The sequence below is a fragment of the Salmo salar genome, chromosome ssa24, assembly GCF_905237065.1.
Source record: "Salmo salar chromosome ssa24, Ssal_v3.1, whole genome shotgun sequence".
Classification (NCBI taxonomy): domain Eukaryota; kingdom Metazoa; phylum Chordata; class Actinopteri; order Salmoniformes; family Salmonidae; genus Salmo; species Salmo salar.
The window spans coordinates 31,507,840-31,525,978 of record NC_059465.1 but is presented as its reverse complement, the minus strand read 5'-3'; the positions used below and the strand labels follow the sequence as shown (position 1 = coordinate 31,525,978).

Below are 18,139 nucleotides of genomic sequence, written 5' to 3'. Positions count from 1 at the left end.
GAAAATATATATATATTTACAAAGAAAATATATGATGCAGACAATTACATTGATGGAAGCTATAATATATCTGCTATATTAAACCTGATCTACCCCCTAAAACAAAAACTAAAATAATTTGTTGGTAAATGACAAGTCTGTAATGACTGAACAATGTGTGTGCTATATGAGATAGGACAACCTTTCACACGTTAAGGTCTGTTGCTCAACCAAGGAATTATGATCATATGACACACAAATGTACAGCTTGCAACAGACTGGGGATTTATGTTCTCCTTCCTTCTTATGACGACCCAATGGAATTGGTTGTGATTACAAAACTCTAGTTTCACTTTCAGCTTGTTAAATGACAATAGCATTACAACTAGTTTAAGACTTATTCGGACAGGTTGCTACAAGGAAAATGGACGAGAAAACACCGCTAATAATCAAGCCCACATCGCGCACAAGGTAGGCTACAATCATATAATTTATGTGCTGCTTTCTATCAAAGGTATCAGAGATTCTGACCAAATGCTATTTAAAATAAATAAGTTGTTTATTCGTATCACTTCCTTTTTTTCATTCACAGCAATGCCAGGCTATACCTCGCTGTTTTTTCTGCTGTTTTGGGGAATTTCAATTTCGGCTATTCCTTGGTGTTCCCCTCCCCAGTGATCCCTCAACTCAAAAACAGTGATAACCCTCAATTGAGGATGGACACAGAACAGATAGCCTGGTTTGGGGTGAGTGAGACAGAGTGGGAAAAACAACAGATGTCTTCTCATTCATTCAGTGTCTCCTTCAATAAGAGAATGTTGTCCGATGACAGCCAATAAGATAATGCCTTACCTCAATGATAATGCATTGTTTTTTAAAATAAAAGTCAATCAGACAATCCATATTCTTGACCCATTCAGTATAAAGTGTAAGATGTAAGTGTAAGTAGCACTATGTCCTGAAACATTCCTCTTTAGTTTTAAGCATGTCCCTATTTGACTGTGCAGTGACCCTTTCTTTTATTAGTCTATTTTCACACTGGGGGCTGCAGCAGGAGGACTTGGTGCCATGCTTCTGAATGACCTGATTGGCCGGAAGTTGAGCATCATGGTGTCAGCAGTCCCCTCAACAGTCGGGTACGTAAACTATGTACACATGTTCTGGATGGGAATATACATTTCTGGTTATTTACTGAAAGAACAAGGAACAAATACATTACTTTGTCATTAAGGGGTATTATGTGTAGATTGATGAGGGGAAATAAAGTAATTTAATCCAATTTAGAATAAGACTGTAATGTAACAAAATATGGAAAAAAGGAATGGGTCTGAATACTCATATACACTACTACCAAGATGGCGCCGATAGAGATGGCAGCATCGCTTCTAATCCTTAGGAAACTGTGCAGTACTTTGTTTTTTTGTGTATTATTTCTTACATTGTTAGCCCAGATGACCTTACGTGTTATTACATACAGCTGGGAAGAACTATTGAATATCAGAGAGACGCAACTTACCATCACAATGACCAGGAATACGACTTTCCCGAAGCGGACCCATTTGAACTGATTCCAGAGGCCAACCCAAAACAACGCCGCCGGAGGAGAGGGTGCCGGAGCGGTCTTCTAGTGAGGCTTCGGATGCGTGCCCACCATCCACCGCTTCCGAGTACTGTATATTACACGCTAATGTTCAGTCCCTAAGTTAACAAAGTCAACAAAATCAGGGCAATATTTGCTTTCCAAAGGCTCAAGGGTGGAGCGGCGCCATGTGAGACGTACTTTTCTGAGCTCCTCACCAGAACATTTAAATATTTGATTGGTTTGTTCCAAAACATATGGGCATATTGTAATTTTGATCAAAATGCCTTACTGTCACATCTTTGTCATTTTTGTTGACGATGCCAGGCACCAACCGCAAGAATCAGCCCAAGGCTAATGCTAACAGACCAGCTATCCTAGCCAAGGACCATGGGGCTACACCAACGGCTGAACAATACACATCCGAGGTGACTGGACAAGAAGCTATTCTACAGGCATTAACTGAAATGAAGCAGGAATTAATTGACAAAATGGACAAAAAGGCAGAGATGCAGTTGGCAGAGTTACAAATTCAGGTTAGCCAGCTGAGAGAGGAGCTGAAAACTGCCACTGAACAGGCTAGATCCAACCATGAGGCACTGGACATCCACATGACCAGCCTGGAGACCGCGGCTAATGGCCACTCAGACTCGATCACCACACTGGAAAGGAATGTTCTCCAAATGAAAAAGGAAATCAAGGATCTTAAAGAGAATAACTAAAATTTGGAGGCTAGATCCCGTCATACGAATTTGCGTGTGGCGGGTGTGAGAGCGAGACAAGAGGATGGCAAGCGCACTACAGAGTTCATGGCAGAGATGCTACAACAGGCACTCGGCCTGGATAAATCCCCACTGCTAGACCACGCACATCGCACTCTAGGAGAGAGACCGGGGGTGACCAGCCACCACAAGCACCACAATCTACCCTGACTACACTCGGGTGGTTACCAAGCAGATGGCTGCCTTCGGGGAGATGAGGGCTATGATCAGGGGCTGTGAGGGAATCCGTTATGGCCTGTGGTACCCTGCGGATTTGAGGATAACAACCCCAAATGGCGTTCGGAAAAGCATCTCAGAACCAGTGCTAGCTAAGGATTTCATTCTGAAGAATTTGACACAAGTGAAGATCAAACACAACAGTAATTCAGTTCTCTTTCCAATGTTGGGTGAAATTCTAGCCTAACAAACCAAGCTAGGAAGCAATGGGCTATTTGGCAATCTGGAGGTAAACTATGCTAGCCAGTTTAAGGACTGAACCGGGCCATCCAGTTGCATGGACGTTACTGTTGTTGATCTGTTAATGGACTGGTTACTTGTGCTGCAAGGGACTGTAACTCCACCTGGAGAAGATGGGTAACTAGCTATGACTTATGTGAATTTTTCCAGTAATCATTATTTTTTATTATGATGGCCCATGTTAATGCCAGATTAGTTTGTTAGCTAACATTTATGTTACAGATCTGACCTTTTAAACTAACGTTAGCTGACAGCACTTGTTCTCAATCTCAGATAATTCAGACTAGAGCATATCAGCATTAATATTCATGATGCTTAGACCAAAAGTGAAATAATACTTTAGTAATCTTGTTATTTTGCTTAGATGGCTACCTAGTAGAGTATATATCGAAAATTATGTACATCTAAGGATCTCACTAGTTTGTTTAGCTGTCATTTTTTGAGGCAACCATTAGTTTACGTATAATTTACAGCAAAGGGTTTCCATTTTTTTGGTTTAATGCTGGTCTTTTGCTTAAACTATCATTGTAGATCATGGGATCTCTACTTTCATTGGTTTAGTTCGAGTTCGTAATTCCCCTCCGTTATTATGTAGCTCAGTGTAGCCCGTAGCCATGAGGCATTTATACAAATCTTCGCATTACATGTCATACCAACTAAATTCACTAGAGGGCATACCAGTTAATGGTATGATTATTGACCTGCATAGCCCTGCTATTTTAGCAATAAGAGCGGGTTGAACTGGGTGATTTGAAAGGGGCTATTGTGAATTGCGGCACGTTACAGTATACCCAAATATGTTTGTTATTGTTATATTTTTAAGGGAGTTTTGCTTCCTCTCTATTTAATAACCTCAAATTACACAGTCAGCAGGCTATCTTAAATTAACAAACATAATTGAAGTGTTACAGAACACAAAAGTAACAGGGTAACCATGCTGAGATATTTACTCTCAGACTCAGACACTATAAATTACATAAAAATGTACATTGAAAGTTTGTATGTTATGCCGTATGGCAAGGAATTCACTAATCACTGCGTGTGTGCGTGTGTATTCGGATACGTTCTGGTGAGGCTCAGTCTCTCTATGTAAGCTGTTATCGGTATATGGTGTAAGTATGTACTAGGGGTTAGTGCAGCCTCTCATTTGGGGAGAGGACAGTACTGGGGTGTTACTGTTCATACTAGTTCTCCTCAATGTGAATGTATGTTTTTAATTGTATTTTTTTATTATAATTACTTTTTTCTTTTTTTTCTTCCCCTCCCCACCTCCCTGTCCCCCTTGCAGAGGTTTTCAAAGGTTTTAAATGTCCTTACCCTTAACTATGGCAATGCCAAATAGGCTAGGCCGGGCAGTAACTGAATTTGTCAGTTGGAAAACGTGCGGTTTGAACGACCCAGTCAAATGTAGTAAGGTATTTTCCCATTTACAGAAATTAAAGGCAGGTATAGCGTATCTCCAGGAAACACATTTTTGCATTACGGATCATTCTAGACTAAAACAGGGAGGATTCTCACATATATTCCATTCCAAGTTTCATGCTAAATGCCGTGGCTCTGCTACTTTGATTCACAGAGATGTTCAGTTCGTAGAGCCTAAAGTGATATAGGACAGAAATAGTTGTTTTGTTATTGTGTAGGGCAAACTTCAACATGCCAGTGGTATTAGCCAATATTTATGCTGCTATTTGGGACAATGACCAGTTTTTCAGAGTTTTTCTCACTCCTCCCAGATCTGAACACTCACCAACTTATACTAGCAGGGGATTTGAACTGTGTCCTTCACCCACATTAGACCGCTCTAAAGCGGTATTAGGGTCCCTTTCTAAATCAGCACATGTTATTAATTCTTTTAATCAGGCATATGGTGTAACAGACCCCTGGAGATTTAAAAATCATACATCTAAACAATATTCTTTATTTTCCCCAGACCATCAGACATACTCCAGAATCAATATTTTTCTCCTAGACAACAAGTTGCTCCCGATACTGAAGTCCACTGATTATAAGGGTATTGTCATCTCAGACCTCAGCCCAGTGGTAATGGTACTGTGTTTTACTGATAACGTTCTCCCACAATGCACTTGGCGACTCAATCCACGTCTCTTCTCAGATGAAGAATTTAACACATATAAACGGCCCAAATAGATTTTTTTCCTTGAGATCAATCGGCTACCAGAGACAAGTGTGTGCATTCTATGGGAATCTCTGAAAGCATACATACGTGGCCAGATCATATCATATAATGCCGGAGTGAATAAGAAGAGATCAGCGCGTCTTACAGACCTTATAAACGACTGATCAGAGGCACTCAACCACGCCATCTGCAGACTTCTATAAGGAGAGAATTACATTACAGAATGAATTTGATATTAAATCGACCGGTTTAGCAGAGGACCTCCACTTAAAATCCAGACAAAACCACTATGAATGTGGTGAACGGGCCAGTAAACTTCTTTGCCATCAACTGAGTCAATCGGCAGCAGCTGGCCTAATACCTGAAATCACAACCTCGGCAGGTGTGACCACCTCAGACCAAAAGTATATTAATGATCAATTCAGACATTTCTACGAGGACCTTTACTCATCAGAAACAAATGATAGATCTCTAACCACACAATTGTTTTACGATCTTGGGATTCCTGAACTAGTTCCGGAAAACAAATCAGATATTGAGAAGCCTTTCTCTGTAGCAGATTGACCTGGCAATAAAATCAATGAAAAGCGGTAAGGCCCCGGGTCCCGATGGTTACCCAATTGAGTTTTACAAAAGATGATCTAAGCTGACACCTTTTTTATACGATGTTTATGCTGAGGCACTCAAGCAGGGGTCACTACCCCCAACCATGTCACAGGCTGTAATATCAGTCGTCCTGAAAAAGGGGAAAGACCCGCTGAAATGTGAGTTCTACCGACCCATTAGCCTGCTTTGTTGTGACTATAAGATACTTACTAAGGCTCTGGTTATCCGATTAGAAGCGGTTATGCCCACAATAATTCACCCCAATCAGACAGGCTTTATCACAGGCAGACATTAATTCGGTAACCTATTCAATATTCTTTACTCATCAAATTCTTCCCCCACTCCAGAAGCCCTGATCTCTCTGGATGCCAAGAAGGCGTTTGACCGCATTGAATTTGAATACCTTTTTACTGCACTTGAAGATTTGGATTTGGCCCTACTTTTGTCTCTTGGATAAAGGCCCTGTATTCATGTCCTCAAGCATCTGTTCGTACTAACAGCACTCTCTCACAATATTTCTCCCTGCATAGAGGAAATCGGCAGGGCTGTCCACTGTGTCCTGTCCTATTTGATATAGCCATCGAACCCGTAGCCATCTCCCTGAGAGGCAGCGCGGGGATGACAGTCTACAAACTGTCTCTGTATGCTGACTAACTTCTACTGTATATCTCAGACCCCATCACATCTATCCCGATCGCTATTGATATCATCTCCAAATTTGGCAATGTTTCAGGTTACAAAATCAATTTCACTAAAAGCTTACTCTTTCTGCTCAATAAGCAAGCAATAGATCTATCGTTGGATCGTTGGATTTCCTTTTATGGTAGCTCTCAATACTTTGACATATTTGGGGGCCTGTGTGACTCGGAAATTCAAAGACCTGTTAAATTATGATTTCAAGCCAGCCTTGGAGAAGGTTAAGCAAGACCTCAATCGCTGATCGACACTCCCCATATCACTCGCTGGCAGAGTCAACTCGGTCAAGATGGTCATCATGCCAAGATTCCTGTATCTGTTTCAGACTATTCCCATCTTTATAGCAAAATCATGTTTTAAAGAACTGGATAGACATATACTGCAAAAAAAAAATAAAGGGAACACTTAAACAACACAATGTAACTCCAAGTCAATCACACCTCTGTGAAATCAAACTGTCCACTTAGGAAGCAACACTGATTGACAATAAATTTCACATGCTGTTGTGCAAATGGAATAGACAACAGGTGGAAATTATAGGCAATAAGCAAGACACCCCCAATAAAGGAGTGGTTCTGCAGGTGGAGACCACAGACCACTTCTCAGTTCCTATGCTTCCTGGCTGATGTTTTGGTCACTTTTGAATGCTGGCAGTGCTTTCACTCTAGTGGTAGCATGAGACGGAGTCTACAACCCACACAAGTGGCTCAGGTAGTGCAGCTCATCCAGGATGGCACATCAATGCGAGCTGTGGCAAGAAGGTTTGCTGTGTCTGTCAGCGTAGTGTCCAGAGCATGGAGGCGCTACCAGGAGACAGGCCAGTACATCAGGAGACGTGGAGGAGGCCGTAGGAGGGCAACAACCCAGCAGCAGGACCGCTACCTCCGCCTTTGTGCAAGGAGGAGCAGGAGAAGCACTGCCAGAGCCCTGCAAAATGACCTCCAGCAGGCCACAAATGTGCATGTGTCTGCTCAAACGGTCAGAAACAGACTGCATGAGGGTGGTATGAGGGCCCGACGTCCACAGGTGGGGGTTGTGCTTACAGCCCAACACCATGCAGGACGTTTGGCATTTGCCAGAGAACACCAAGATTGGCAAATTCGCCACTGGCGCCCTGTGCTCTTCACAGATGAAAGCAGGTTCACACTGAGCACGTGACAGAGTCTGGAGACGCCGTGGAGAACGTTCTGCTGCCTGCAACATCCTCCAGCATGACCGGTTTGGCGGTGGGTCAGTCATGGTGTGGGGTGGCATTTCTTTGGGGGGCCGCACAGCCCTCCATGTGCTCGCCAGAGGTAGCCTGACTGCCATTAGGTACCGAGATGAGATCCTCAGACCCCTTGTAAGACCATATGCTGGTGCGGTTGGCCCTGGGTTCCTCCTAATGCAAGACAATGCTAGACCTCATGTGGCTGGAGTGTGTCAGCAGTTCCTGCAAGAGGAAGGCATTGATGCTATGGACTGGCCCGCCCGTTCCCCAGACCTGAATCCAATTGAGCACATCTGGGACATCATGTTTCGCTCCATCCACCAACGCCACGTTGCACCACAGACTGTCCAGGAGTTGGCGGATGCTTTAGTCCAGGTATGGGAGGAGATCCCTCAGGAGACCATCCGCCACCTCATCAGGAGCATGCCCAGGCGTTGTAGCGAGGTCATACAGGCACGTGGAGGCCACACACACTACTGAGCCTCATTTTGACTTGTTTTAAGGACATTACATCAAAGTTGGATCAGCCTGTAGTGTGGTTTTCCACTTTAATTTTGAGTGTGACTCCATATCCAGACCTCCATGGGTTGATAAATTGGATGTCCATTGATTATTTTTGTGTGATTTTGTTGTCAGCACATTCAACTATGTAAAGAAAAAGTATTTAATAAGATTATTTATTTAATTCAGATCTAGGATGTGTTGTTTAAGTGTTCCCTTAATTTTTTTGAGCAGTGTATATCTACTTTCATTTAGAATAAAAAGATCCCACAGTTGCGTAAAGCATTTTTGGAGAGACAGAAAGGAGAGGGGGGTCTTTCCCTACCCAATTTCCTCCATTACTATTGAGCTGCTAATATTCACAAGATAACCTTTTGGGTCTCAACATTCTTAGAGGGGGAAGGACCGGTGTGGTCCCTTATGGAAAAGCACTCATGTCAAACATTTTCCCCGGTCTCCTTAGTCTGTGCACCCCTACCATTGAGCAAACATTACCACTCAAACAACCCTATTGTGAAAAGTTCACTCAGGATATGGTCTCAGTTTAGGACCCACCGTGGACATCTCATCCATGCCTTTTATTTCCAACCCACTCTTCACGCCCTCCTTCATAGACACAGCCTTCCAGCTATGGTTTCAGAAAGGATTGAAGAGTGTAAAATACCTTTTCTATGAGCATATATTTACCTCCTTTGAACATCTAGTTAGAGAGCGCGTATACCCCAGACACACTTCTTCAGGTACCTGCAGATTCGTAACTTTACAAGAAAGATTTTTCCCTCATTCCCATCTCTCCCACCCACCAGCTGGCTTGATGAATGTCTGAACCTCGATCCTTATGTAAAGGGACACATTTCTAAGCTATATGACATTATTCAGAATATTGCATGCCCCTCTCTTGACCATGTAAAGCGTTCATGGGAGGGAGAGTTTGGAAGCGAGATTTCCGATATCACCTGCCATTCTGCAATTGACAGGATACACTCATTCTCTATCTGCATTAGATATGGGTTACTACAGTTTAAAGTATTCCATCGCCTTCACTATTTACAGGAGTAGACTTGCCAGATTGTATCCAGAAATAGACCCAACCTGCTCTAGATGCCATCAGGCACCCACACTCTGTATCACACGTACTGGTCATGCCCGACACTAGTTCCATTCTGGTCCTCTATTTTTGAGACTTTCTCATATATGCAATAAGGAAATTGCCCCGAACCCTCTGTTGCTATTTCTGGGGTAGTCCCCAAAGGGCTTACTCTTTGTAACACCCAAGCAGACCCCACAGCCTTCTCGTCCCTTCTGGCATGCTGACTTGTTATTTTTAAGTGGAAGTCAGGTACCCCACCATCACATGCTCACTGGGTTAGGGATGTTATGGCCCACCTTAAACTTGAGAAGCTAAAATGTTCCACCTGTGGCTCCTCTCAAAAGTTGTATAAGGTCTGGCAGCAATTTCTGAACTACTTTGAGAGTAACTTCTGCGCTGAGAACTTAATAAAGCCTCTGCAACTAACCCCCCCATATCCTTTTATTATTTATTATTTATTATATATATATAACTCAGCAAAAAAGAAACGTCCTTTTTTCAGGACCTTGTCGTTCAAAGATAATTTGTAAAAATCCAAATAACTTCACAGATCTTCATTGTAAAGGGTTAAACACTGTTTCCCATGCTTGTTCAATGAACCATAAACAATTAATGAACATGCACATGTGGAACGGTTGTTAAGACACTAACAGACGATAGGCAATTAAGGTCACACTTATGAAAACTTAGGACACTAAAGAGGCCTTTACTGACTCTGAAAAACACCAAAAGAAAGATGCCCAGGGTCCCTGCTCATCTGCGTGAATGTGCCTTAGGCATGCTGCAAGGAGTCATGAGGACTGCAGATGTGGACAGGGCAATAAATTGCAATGTCTGTACTGTGAGACGCCTAAGACAGCGCCCCAGGGAGACAGGGCGGACAGCTGATCGTCCTCGCAGTGGCAGATCACGTGTAACAACACCTGCACAGGATCGGTACATCCAAACATCACACCTGCGGGACAGGTACAGGATGGCAACAACAACTGTCCGAGTTACACCAGGAATGCACAATCCCTCCATCAGTGCTCAGACTGTCCGCAATAGGCTGAGAGAGGCTGGACTGAGGGCTTGTAGGCCTGATGTAAGGCAAGTCCTCACCAGACATCACCGGCAACAATGTTGCCTATGGGCACAAACCCACCGTCGCTGGACCAGACAGGACTGGCAAAAAGTGTTCTTCACTGACAAGTCGCGGTTTTGTCTCACCAGGGGTGATGGTCGGATTCGTGTTTATCGTCGAAGGAATGAGTGTTACACCGAGGCCTGTACTCTGGAGTGGGATCGATTTGGAGGTGGAGTGTCCATCATGGTCTGGGGCGGTGTATCACAGAATCATCGGACTGAGCTTGTTGTCACTGCAGGCAATCTCAATGCTGTGCTTACAGGGAAGACATCCTCCTCCCTCATGTGGTACCCTTCCTGCAGGCTCATCCTGACATGACCCTCCAGCATGACAGTGCCACCAGCCATAATGCTCATTCTGTGTGTGATTTCCTGCAAAACAGGAATGTCAGTGTTCTGCCATGGCCAGTGAAGAGCCTGGATCTCAATCCCATTGAGCATGTCTGGGACCTGTTGGATCTGAGGGTGAGGGCTAGGGCCATTCCCCCCAGAAATGTCCGGGAACTTGCAGGTGCCTTGGTGGAAGAGTGGGGTAACATCTCAGAAAGAACTGGCAAATCTGGTGCAGTCCATGAGGAGGGGATGCACTGCAGTCCTTGATGAAGCTGGTAGCCACACCAGATACTGACTGTTACTTTTGATTTTGATCCCCCCTTTGTTCAGGGACACATTATTCCATTTCTGTTAGTCACATGTCTGTGGAACTTGTTCAGTTTATGTCTCAGTTGTTGAATCTTATTATGTTCATACAAATATTTGCACATGTTAAGTTTGCTGAAAATAAACACAGTTGACACTGAGAGGACATTTATTTTTGCTGAGTTTATATATATATATATATTGTCCAACAGCTGTTGCATAGGATAGTATCAGTGTAACTTGTTGCTGTATTTATGTTGTTGCTGTACATTATGTACTGCCTTAATATCTACTTTTAAAAACCAATAAAAAAACTATTGCAAAAAAAGAGTTGCTTTCCAAAGAGATATCCGGGATTGTAACATACTCTGTTTCACGGAAACATGGCTAGCTGGGGACATGCTGTTGAAGTCCGTACAGCCAACGGGATTGTCAGTGCATCCCGTCAACAGGAATAAACATCTCTCCGGTAAGAATGGCGGGCATTTATGTTTCATGATTAACAACTCATGGTGTAATTGTAACAGCATACAGGAACTCAAGTCCTTTTGTTCAACTGACCTACAATTCCTCACAAGCAAATGCCAACCGTATTATCTCCCAAGAGAATTCTCCTCAGTTATCGTCACAGCCGTGTATATCCCCCCGCAAGCGGATACCAAGACGTCCATCAAGGAACTTCACTGGACTTTATGCAAACTGGAAACCATATATCCTGTGGCTGCATTTATTGTAGCTGGGAATTTTACCAAAGCTAATTTGAGAACTAGGCTACCTAAATTCTATCGGCATATCGATTGCAGTACACAAGCGAGTAACACGCTCAACCATTGCTACTCGAACTTCCGCGATGCATACAAGGCCCTCTCCCACCCTCCTTTTGGCAAATCTGACCATGACTTCATCTTGTTGCTCCCCTCCTATTGGCAGAAACTAAAACAGGAAGTGCCCGTGCTTAGGTCTATCCAACGCTGGTCTGACCTCTTCAAGATTGCTTCGATCACGTGGACTGGGATATGTTCCGGGTAGCCTCAGAGAATAACGTTGACGTATACGCTGACTCAGTGAGCGAGTTTATATGGAAGTGTATACGAGATGTACACACTGTGACTAATAAATCCTTCCCTAAACAAAAACCGTGGATTGATGGCAGCATTTGCGCAAAACTGAAAGCACGTACAATACCACCGCATTTAATCACAGTGAGGCGACTGGAAATATGGCCGAATACAAACAGTGTAGTTACTCCCTCTGTAAGGCAATCAAACAAGCAAAGTGTCAGTATAGAGACAAAGTGGAGTTGCAATTCAACGGCTCAAACACGAGACGTATATGGCAGGGTCTACAGACAATCACGGATTACAAAAAGACATTGACGTCTTGCTTCCAGACAAATTAAACAAATTCTTTGCACGCTTTGAGGACAATACAGTGACACCGACACGGCCCGCTACCAAAGACTGTAGGCTCTACCTCTCCGTGGCTGACGTGAGTAAAACTTTTAAACGTGTTAACCCTTGCAAGGCTGCCGGCCCAGACGGCATACCTAGTGCGTCCTCAGAGCATGTGCAGACCAGCTGGCTGGTGTGTTTACGGACATATTCAATCAATCCCTATCCCAGTCTGCTGTCCCCACATGCTTCAAGATGGCCACCATTGTTCTTGTTCCCAAGAAAGCTAAGGTAACTGAACTAAATGACTATCGCCCCGTAGCACTCCTGTCATCATGAAGTGCTTTGAGAGACTAGTTAAGGATCATATCACCTCAACCCTACCTGTCACCCTAGACCCACTTCAATTTGCTTACAGCCCCAATAGGTCCACAGACGATGCAATCGCCATCACACTGAACACTGCCCTATCCCATCTGGACAAGGGGAATACCTATGTAAGAATGCTGTTCATTGACTACGGCTCAGCATTCAACACCATAGTTCCCTCCAAACTCATCATTAAGCTTGAGACCCTGGGTCTCGACCCCGCCCTGTGCAACTGGGTCCTGGACTTCCTGACGGGCCGCCCCCAGGTGGTAAAGGTAGGAAACAACATCTCCACTTCGCTGATCCTCAACACAGGGGCCCCACAAGGTGTGTTCTCAGCCCCCTCCTGTACTCCCTGTTCACCCACGACTGCGTGGCCATGCACGCCTCCAACTCAATCATCAAGTTTGCAGACGACACAACAGTGGTAGGCTTGATTACCAACAACGGTGAGACAGCCTACAGGGAGGAGGTGAGGGCACTCGGAGTGTGGTGTCAGGAAAATAACCTATCACTCAATGTCAGCAAAATAAAAGAGATTATCGTGGACTTCAGGAAACAGCAAAGGGAGCACCCCCCTATCAACATCGATGGGACAGCAGTGGAGAAGGTGGAAAGTTTTAAGTTCCTCTGTGTACATATCACCGACAAACTGAAATGGTCCACCCACACAGACAGTGCCTCTTTAACCTCAGGAGGCTGAAAAAATGTGGCTTGTCACCGAAAACCCTCACTTACTTTTACAGGTGCACAATTGAGAGCATCCTGTCGGGCTGTATCACCGCCTGGTACAGCAACTGCACCGCCCACAACCGCAGGGATCTCTAGAGGGTGGTGCGGTCTGCACAACGCATCACTGGGGGCAAACTACCTGCCCTCCAGGACGCCTACAACACCCGATGTCACAGGAAGGCAAAAAAGATCATCAAGGACAGTAACCACCCGAACCACTGCCTGTTCACCCTGCTTCCATCCATAAGGCGAGATCAGAACAGGTGCATCAAAGCTGGGACAGAGAGATTGAAAAACAGCTTCTATCTCATGGTCATCAGATTGTTAAACAGCCATCACTAGCACAGAGAGGCAGCTGCCTACCTACAGACTTGATATCATTGGCCACTTTAATAAATGGAACACTAGTCACTTTAATAATGCCACTTTAAGAATGTTTACATATCTCGCACTACTCATCTCATATGTGTACTCTGTATACTGTATCCTCCACTATCTATTGCATCTTAGCCTCTGTCACTGCTCATCCATATATTTTATACTTATATATTCTTCTCCCATTCCTTTACTAGATTGTGTGTATTAGGTTTTGTTGTGGAATTTGTTAGATATTAGGTTTTGTTGTGGAATTGTTAGATATTACCTCGGGTCTAGAACCATAAGCATTTCACTACACTCACAATAACATCTGCTAACCATGTGTATGCGACCAATAACATTTGATTTCATTGTATTTACAAAAAAGCCCCAATGCATTAGGTCACATTACATTGGTGATCTTAAAGTAATTATTAACAAAGTGATTTGTATAAAAACAAAAATATTTGTTGTATACCTCCTTCCAACCCTTACAGGTACATTGTGATGGGAGGGGCACAGGCTACTTGGATGCTACACCTGGGCAGGTTCCTGACTGGTATCGCTGGTGGCATGACTGCTGCTTCCATACCTGTAGGTCTGATAATGTTGTGTGCTCTCAGTGGTGGAAAAAGTAAAATACTAGAGTAAATGTCTAAAAGTATTTGGTTTTAAATATACTTAGCTATCAAAAGTAAATGGAATTGCTAAAATATACTTAAGTATCAAAAGTAAAAGTATAAATCATTTCAAATTCCTTATATTACCCATTTTCATGTTTTTTATTCATTTATGTATAGCCAGGGGCAAACTCTTAAAACTTAGACATCATTTACAAATGAAGCATTTGTGTTTAGTGAGTCCGCCAGATCAGAGGCAGTAGGGATGACCAGGGATGTTCTCTTGATAAGTGTGTGAACTGGAACATTTTCCTGTACTGCTAAGCATTCGAAATGTAACAAGTATTTTTGGGTGTCAGAGAAAATGTATTGATTAAAAATGACATTATTTTCTTTAGGAATATAGTAAAGTAAATGTTGTCAAAAATATAGACAGTTAAGTCATTTTTTTGGGTATCTGTACTTAAGTAGTACTTTAAAGTATTTTTACTTAAGTACTTTACACCACTGTGTGCTCTTCTGATGCTTTATCCAATAACAAAGAGTTAGACCATTTAGATACTGCTGTGGACTTCAGAATATGTCCTTAGTAAACTGGTTAACCTGATCTATTGATGTGTCCTGAAATCCCCTCTCCAGGAAATATAAACCCATCTTAGACAACAGGCTTATGGGCTTACTGTCACACCTTACATTAGTGATGATGTTGTTGTGTTCTCTTCTCTTGCACTGCTCCAGGTGTATATATCAGAGATCTCCCACCCCAAAGTTAGGGGAGCTTTGGGATCGTGCCCTCAAATCACTGCTGTGTTTGGAGCCCTGTCACTCTATGCCCTTGGTAAGAACCAATCTCCCTCTGACGCATCTCGTACATGGGTAGATACTGTAGGTGGCCATCCAAGAGGTCTATGTTGCTGTTAAGATTTTTGAGTTTGTATGCGTTTGGTGAAGGGCTGGTGGTTCCGTGGCAGTGGCTGGCTGTGGTGGGGGAGATCCCAGCTCTGCTCATGCTGCTGCTGCTGTGCTTCATGCCCGACTCTCCCCGCTACCTCATCATCTGTGGCAAACAGAAGCAGGCCCACGAGGCCCTGGAGTTTCTGAGGGGGCCCGACTCAGACTTCATGACAGAATTCAACAGGATTGAACTCAGTATCTCATCTCAGGTACACAGACAGTACTTTGGTTTGACTGCCTCCAAAGACTTACTGTAGATGTTCGGATTGAATACATTTGGTGTTTCTCCTTTCCTCCAGGGGAAAATCAGGTGGTCTGATTTGACAACGCCATTCTACTACAAGCCCATCCTGATCTCCATAGTGATGAGGTTCCTTCAGCAGATGACTGGCATAACTCCCATCCTGGTGTATCTGGAGCCCATCTTCCACAAGACTGATGTCTTCCTGGTACGTGTCTTTTGTCTCCCTGCTATGGGGCTTTTCACACTACTGAGCTGGTCTGGTTACGCATCTACCATAGTTTCTGAAACCGTGCTTGACAATTTGGAAATATCTGAGCCAGCGCAGTTTGGTTCAGGTTGGCACGATCGTAAGAAAAGGGTAATGGATTATTAGGTGGGATCAAGTTAAACTGTATCAGTGTAACAGGCGTCATTGTGCTGCTTGGCAGTATTGTTTCCCCGCTCACATCTTTACCGGTACTTGGTCTCGTGCCCTCTGCCTCGCCAACACACGTAACCACCCTGTTTGACAACATACTAACCAGCTGCTCCACAGAAAAGCTAGCAATTCGGTTGCACCAGTGGAGACATTTCAAGCTGTTGGGTGAGCTTACGACACAATCTGTTAGATCAGCAAATGGCTCCTTTACCTCAGTACCTTGATGTTGCAGAACATGTCATTCATAACCGAGGACATTTTATATTACCTTTGCCAGTTGAAAAAAATGCATCCACTTCGATCTAGGAACCTAAGTATGATGCTGCGCTGGTGGGAGCAATTCGACTGCTGTCTGTGGTGATTGCTGCCAGTTTGATGGACAAGGCCGGAAGGAAGGCCCTCCTCTATACCTCAGGTGGGTGCGTTCGTAGGCCAAGTGACAGTAACATGTTCCGTACTCTGACGCGGACCAGAGTCATGATTTTCAAACGAGTAAAGCCATAAAATCATCACTGAGCTCAGCAAATAGGCCCTTCAGAAGTGACCCACAGATTTAATCAGTGTACCATAAGTGTAACTGTGTTATCGTGAATTTTTTTTATCCAAAAAATTACATTTTTATTTGACTGCATTTCTGTTCACTTGTTCTTCCTCTGCAGGGTTCCTGATGTTTCTCGCTACCCTTACAATGACCATGTACTCCCACACCACCCCCTGCCCCTCCGGTAACCTGACTGACACTGTGCTCCCCACAGACGTCATAGCACAGCAGGGGGAAGCTGCCTTCAACCCCATCACCCTCATCCCATTAATAAGCACCATGGTCTTTATATTTGGTAAGAATCTGAAATACATGTTTAATGCGTAATTTCCCAAACACACTCAACACACTCAGGTGGTTTCACATAGGCCTACTGTAATCTTTTTTTCCCGTGCTGCTCCGTTCTCATCAAGGTTATGCTATGGGATGGGGCCCAATCACTTGGCTTCTGATGTCCGAGATCTTGCCTCTGGGAGCACGGGGGGTCGCGTCAGGCCTGTGTGTGGGGGTCAGCTGGTTGACTGCCTTTGTCTTGAGTCATGTCTTCATTCATGTGGTGGTGAGTTCATTGCTCCATTACTCTGACTACTAATCCAATGTCTGGGTACATTTTAATGACAAATATTTAACATACTACAATTAACATAAATCCTCTTACTATGACATTCAAAGACTGTAATTGCCCTACCCATCTCTTTAACTGAACTTGAGGGGATCTGGGTTAGCGTTTATTGCATTCAATTTGAGCCAGGTGCCTGTTCTGGCCGACTGCGAAGTTGGTTAAGCACGTGGAGTAATGAGTATGATTCTGTGTTTTCACATGCAAAAGTGATTGCTTTTGATTAAAATGCTTTATCTGCCTTCCCAATGAAAAACTAGTTTTAAAATTAGAGCATGTATTTTATGGAAAAGAGATGTATGTAGCTGAACGATGCACTGTTGCATTGTTGGCAATATGATAGAGCAGCTGCAGATTACCGGTCACGTAACGGGCCATAGGCCGGTTCAGCCTGGGACAGCTTAATCTAATCCCATCCATGTATGTTGGGAATGTGAAATATTCATCCTTGTCCCTTATACATTATTACTCACCACCAAACAACATCCCAAATTACAATCCTACATTCAACGACTAATACAAAATGGTTTTGTGTTACAAAGCTCTTGTAATGAGATGTTGTCCATGTTTTCTACAGGAGACCTATGGACTGTTTGTTCCATTCCTGTTCTTCTCGGTGGTGTGTGTGGTGAACATAATTTTCACCGCCGTGTGTGTCCCTGAGACCAGGAACAGATCACTGGAGGAGATTGAGAACTATTTCCGGACTGGACGCAGTTTCACCATCATTGACACTTAGCACCTGTTTGCTGTTGCTTACTGGAGCATTGTGGACTTCATCAACATGATGCAGTCATTTGTATGAATAAATTTTATTCAGGTGTTCAATTCCGGGATTTAAATGTTTGTTAAAGGACAAAGACACTGTTCTTGGATCTTAATGATATAGTTTTATTAATCACTCATACATATATTTCATTGTAAAAGGACATTACATACATACACATGTGAAAATACCATGGTCTGCCTGTTATAGATTTGAGCATTGGGAATGGAGGTCAGACTGTCAAAGTAACACACAGACAAATGAACCATAAACCAGTTTCAGAATTAGACGGCTCAATTCCCTTTAGGTATTCAAACTCACCCTTACC

The 18,139-nt window shown here is 43.6% G+C and overlaps 1 protein-coding gene across 2 annotated transcripts; it reads left to right on the top strand.

The window, feature by feature from the left end:
- The first annotated feature begins 204 nt into the window (after nt 1–204).
- Nucleotides 205–17,873, top strand: slc2a6 (solute carrier family 2 member 6). Of its 2 annotated transcripts, XM_014172393.2 has the most exons (11): nt 205–450; nt 572–725; nt 1,006–1,115; nt 14,147–14,243; nt 15,008–15,107; nt 15,221–15,432; nt 15,523–15,672; nt 16,192–16,300; nt 16,545–16,721; nt 16,840–16,985; nt 17,623–17,873. In XM_014172393.2, exons 1-11 carry the CDS (start codon nt 404–406, stop codon nt 17,782–17,784), a joined length of 1,464 nt encoding a protein of 487 aa, XP_014027868.2. In that variant the 5' UTR covers nt 205–403; the 3' UTR covers nt 17,785–17,873. The 2 variants fall into 2 exon arrangements, with proteins under 2 accessions (XP_014027868.2, XP_045562847.1); XM_045706891.1 differs by lacking the exon at nt 572–725.
- Nucleotides 17,874–18,139: the final 266 nt, after the last annotated feature.

Bases quoted from the DNA above. Each gene is read 5' to 3' on its own strand.
- slc2a6 (XM_014172393.2), top strand. From the start codon at position 404: ATGGACGAGAAAACACCGCTAATAATCAAGCCCACATCGCGCACAAG. The intron at 1,116-14,146 runs GTACGTAAACTA...CAACCCTTACAG, and splicing joins GCAGTCCCCTCAACAGTCGG to GTACATTGTGATGGGAGGGG. The intron at 16,301-16,544 runs GTGGGTGCGTTC...CTTCCTCTGCAG, and splicing joins GGCCCTCCTCTATACCTCAG to GGTTCCTGATGTTTCTCGCT.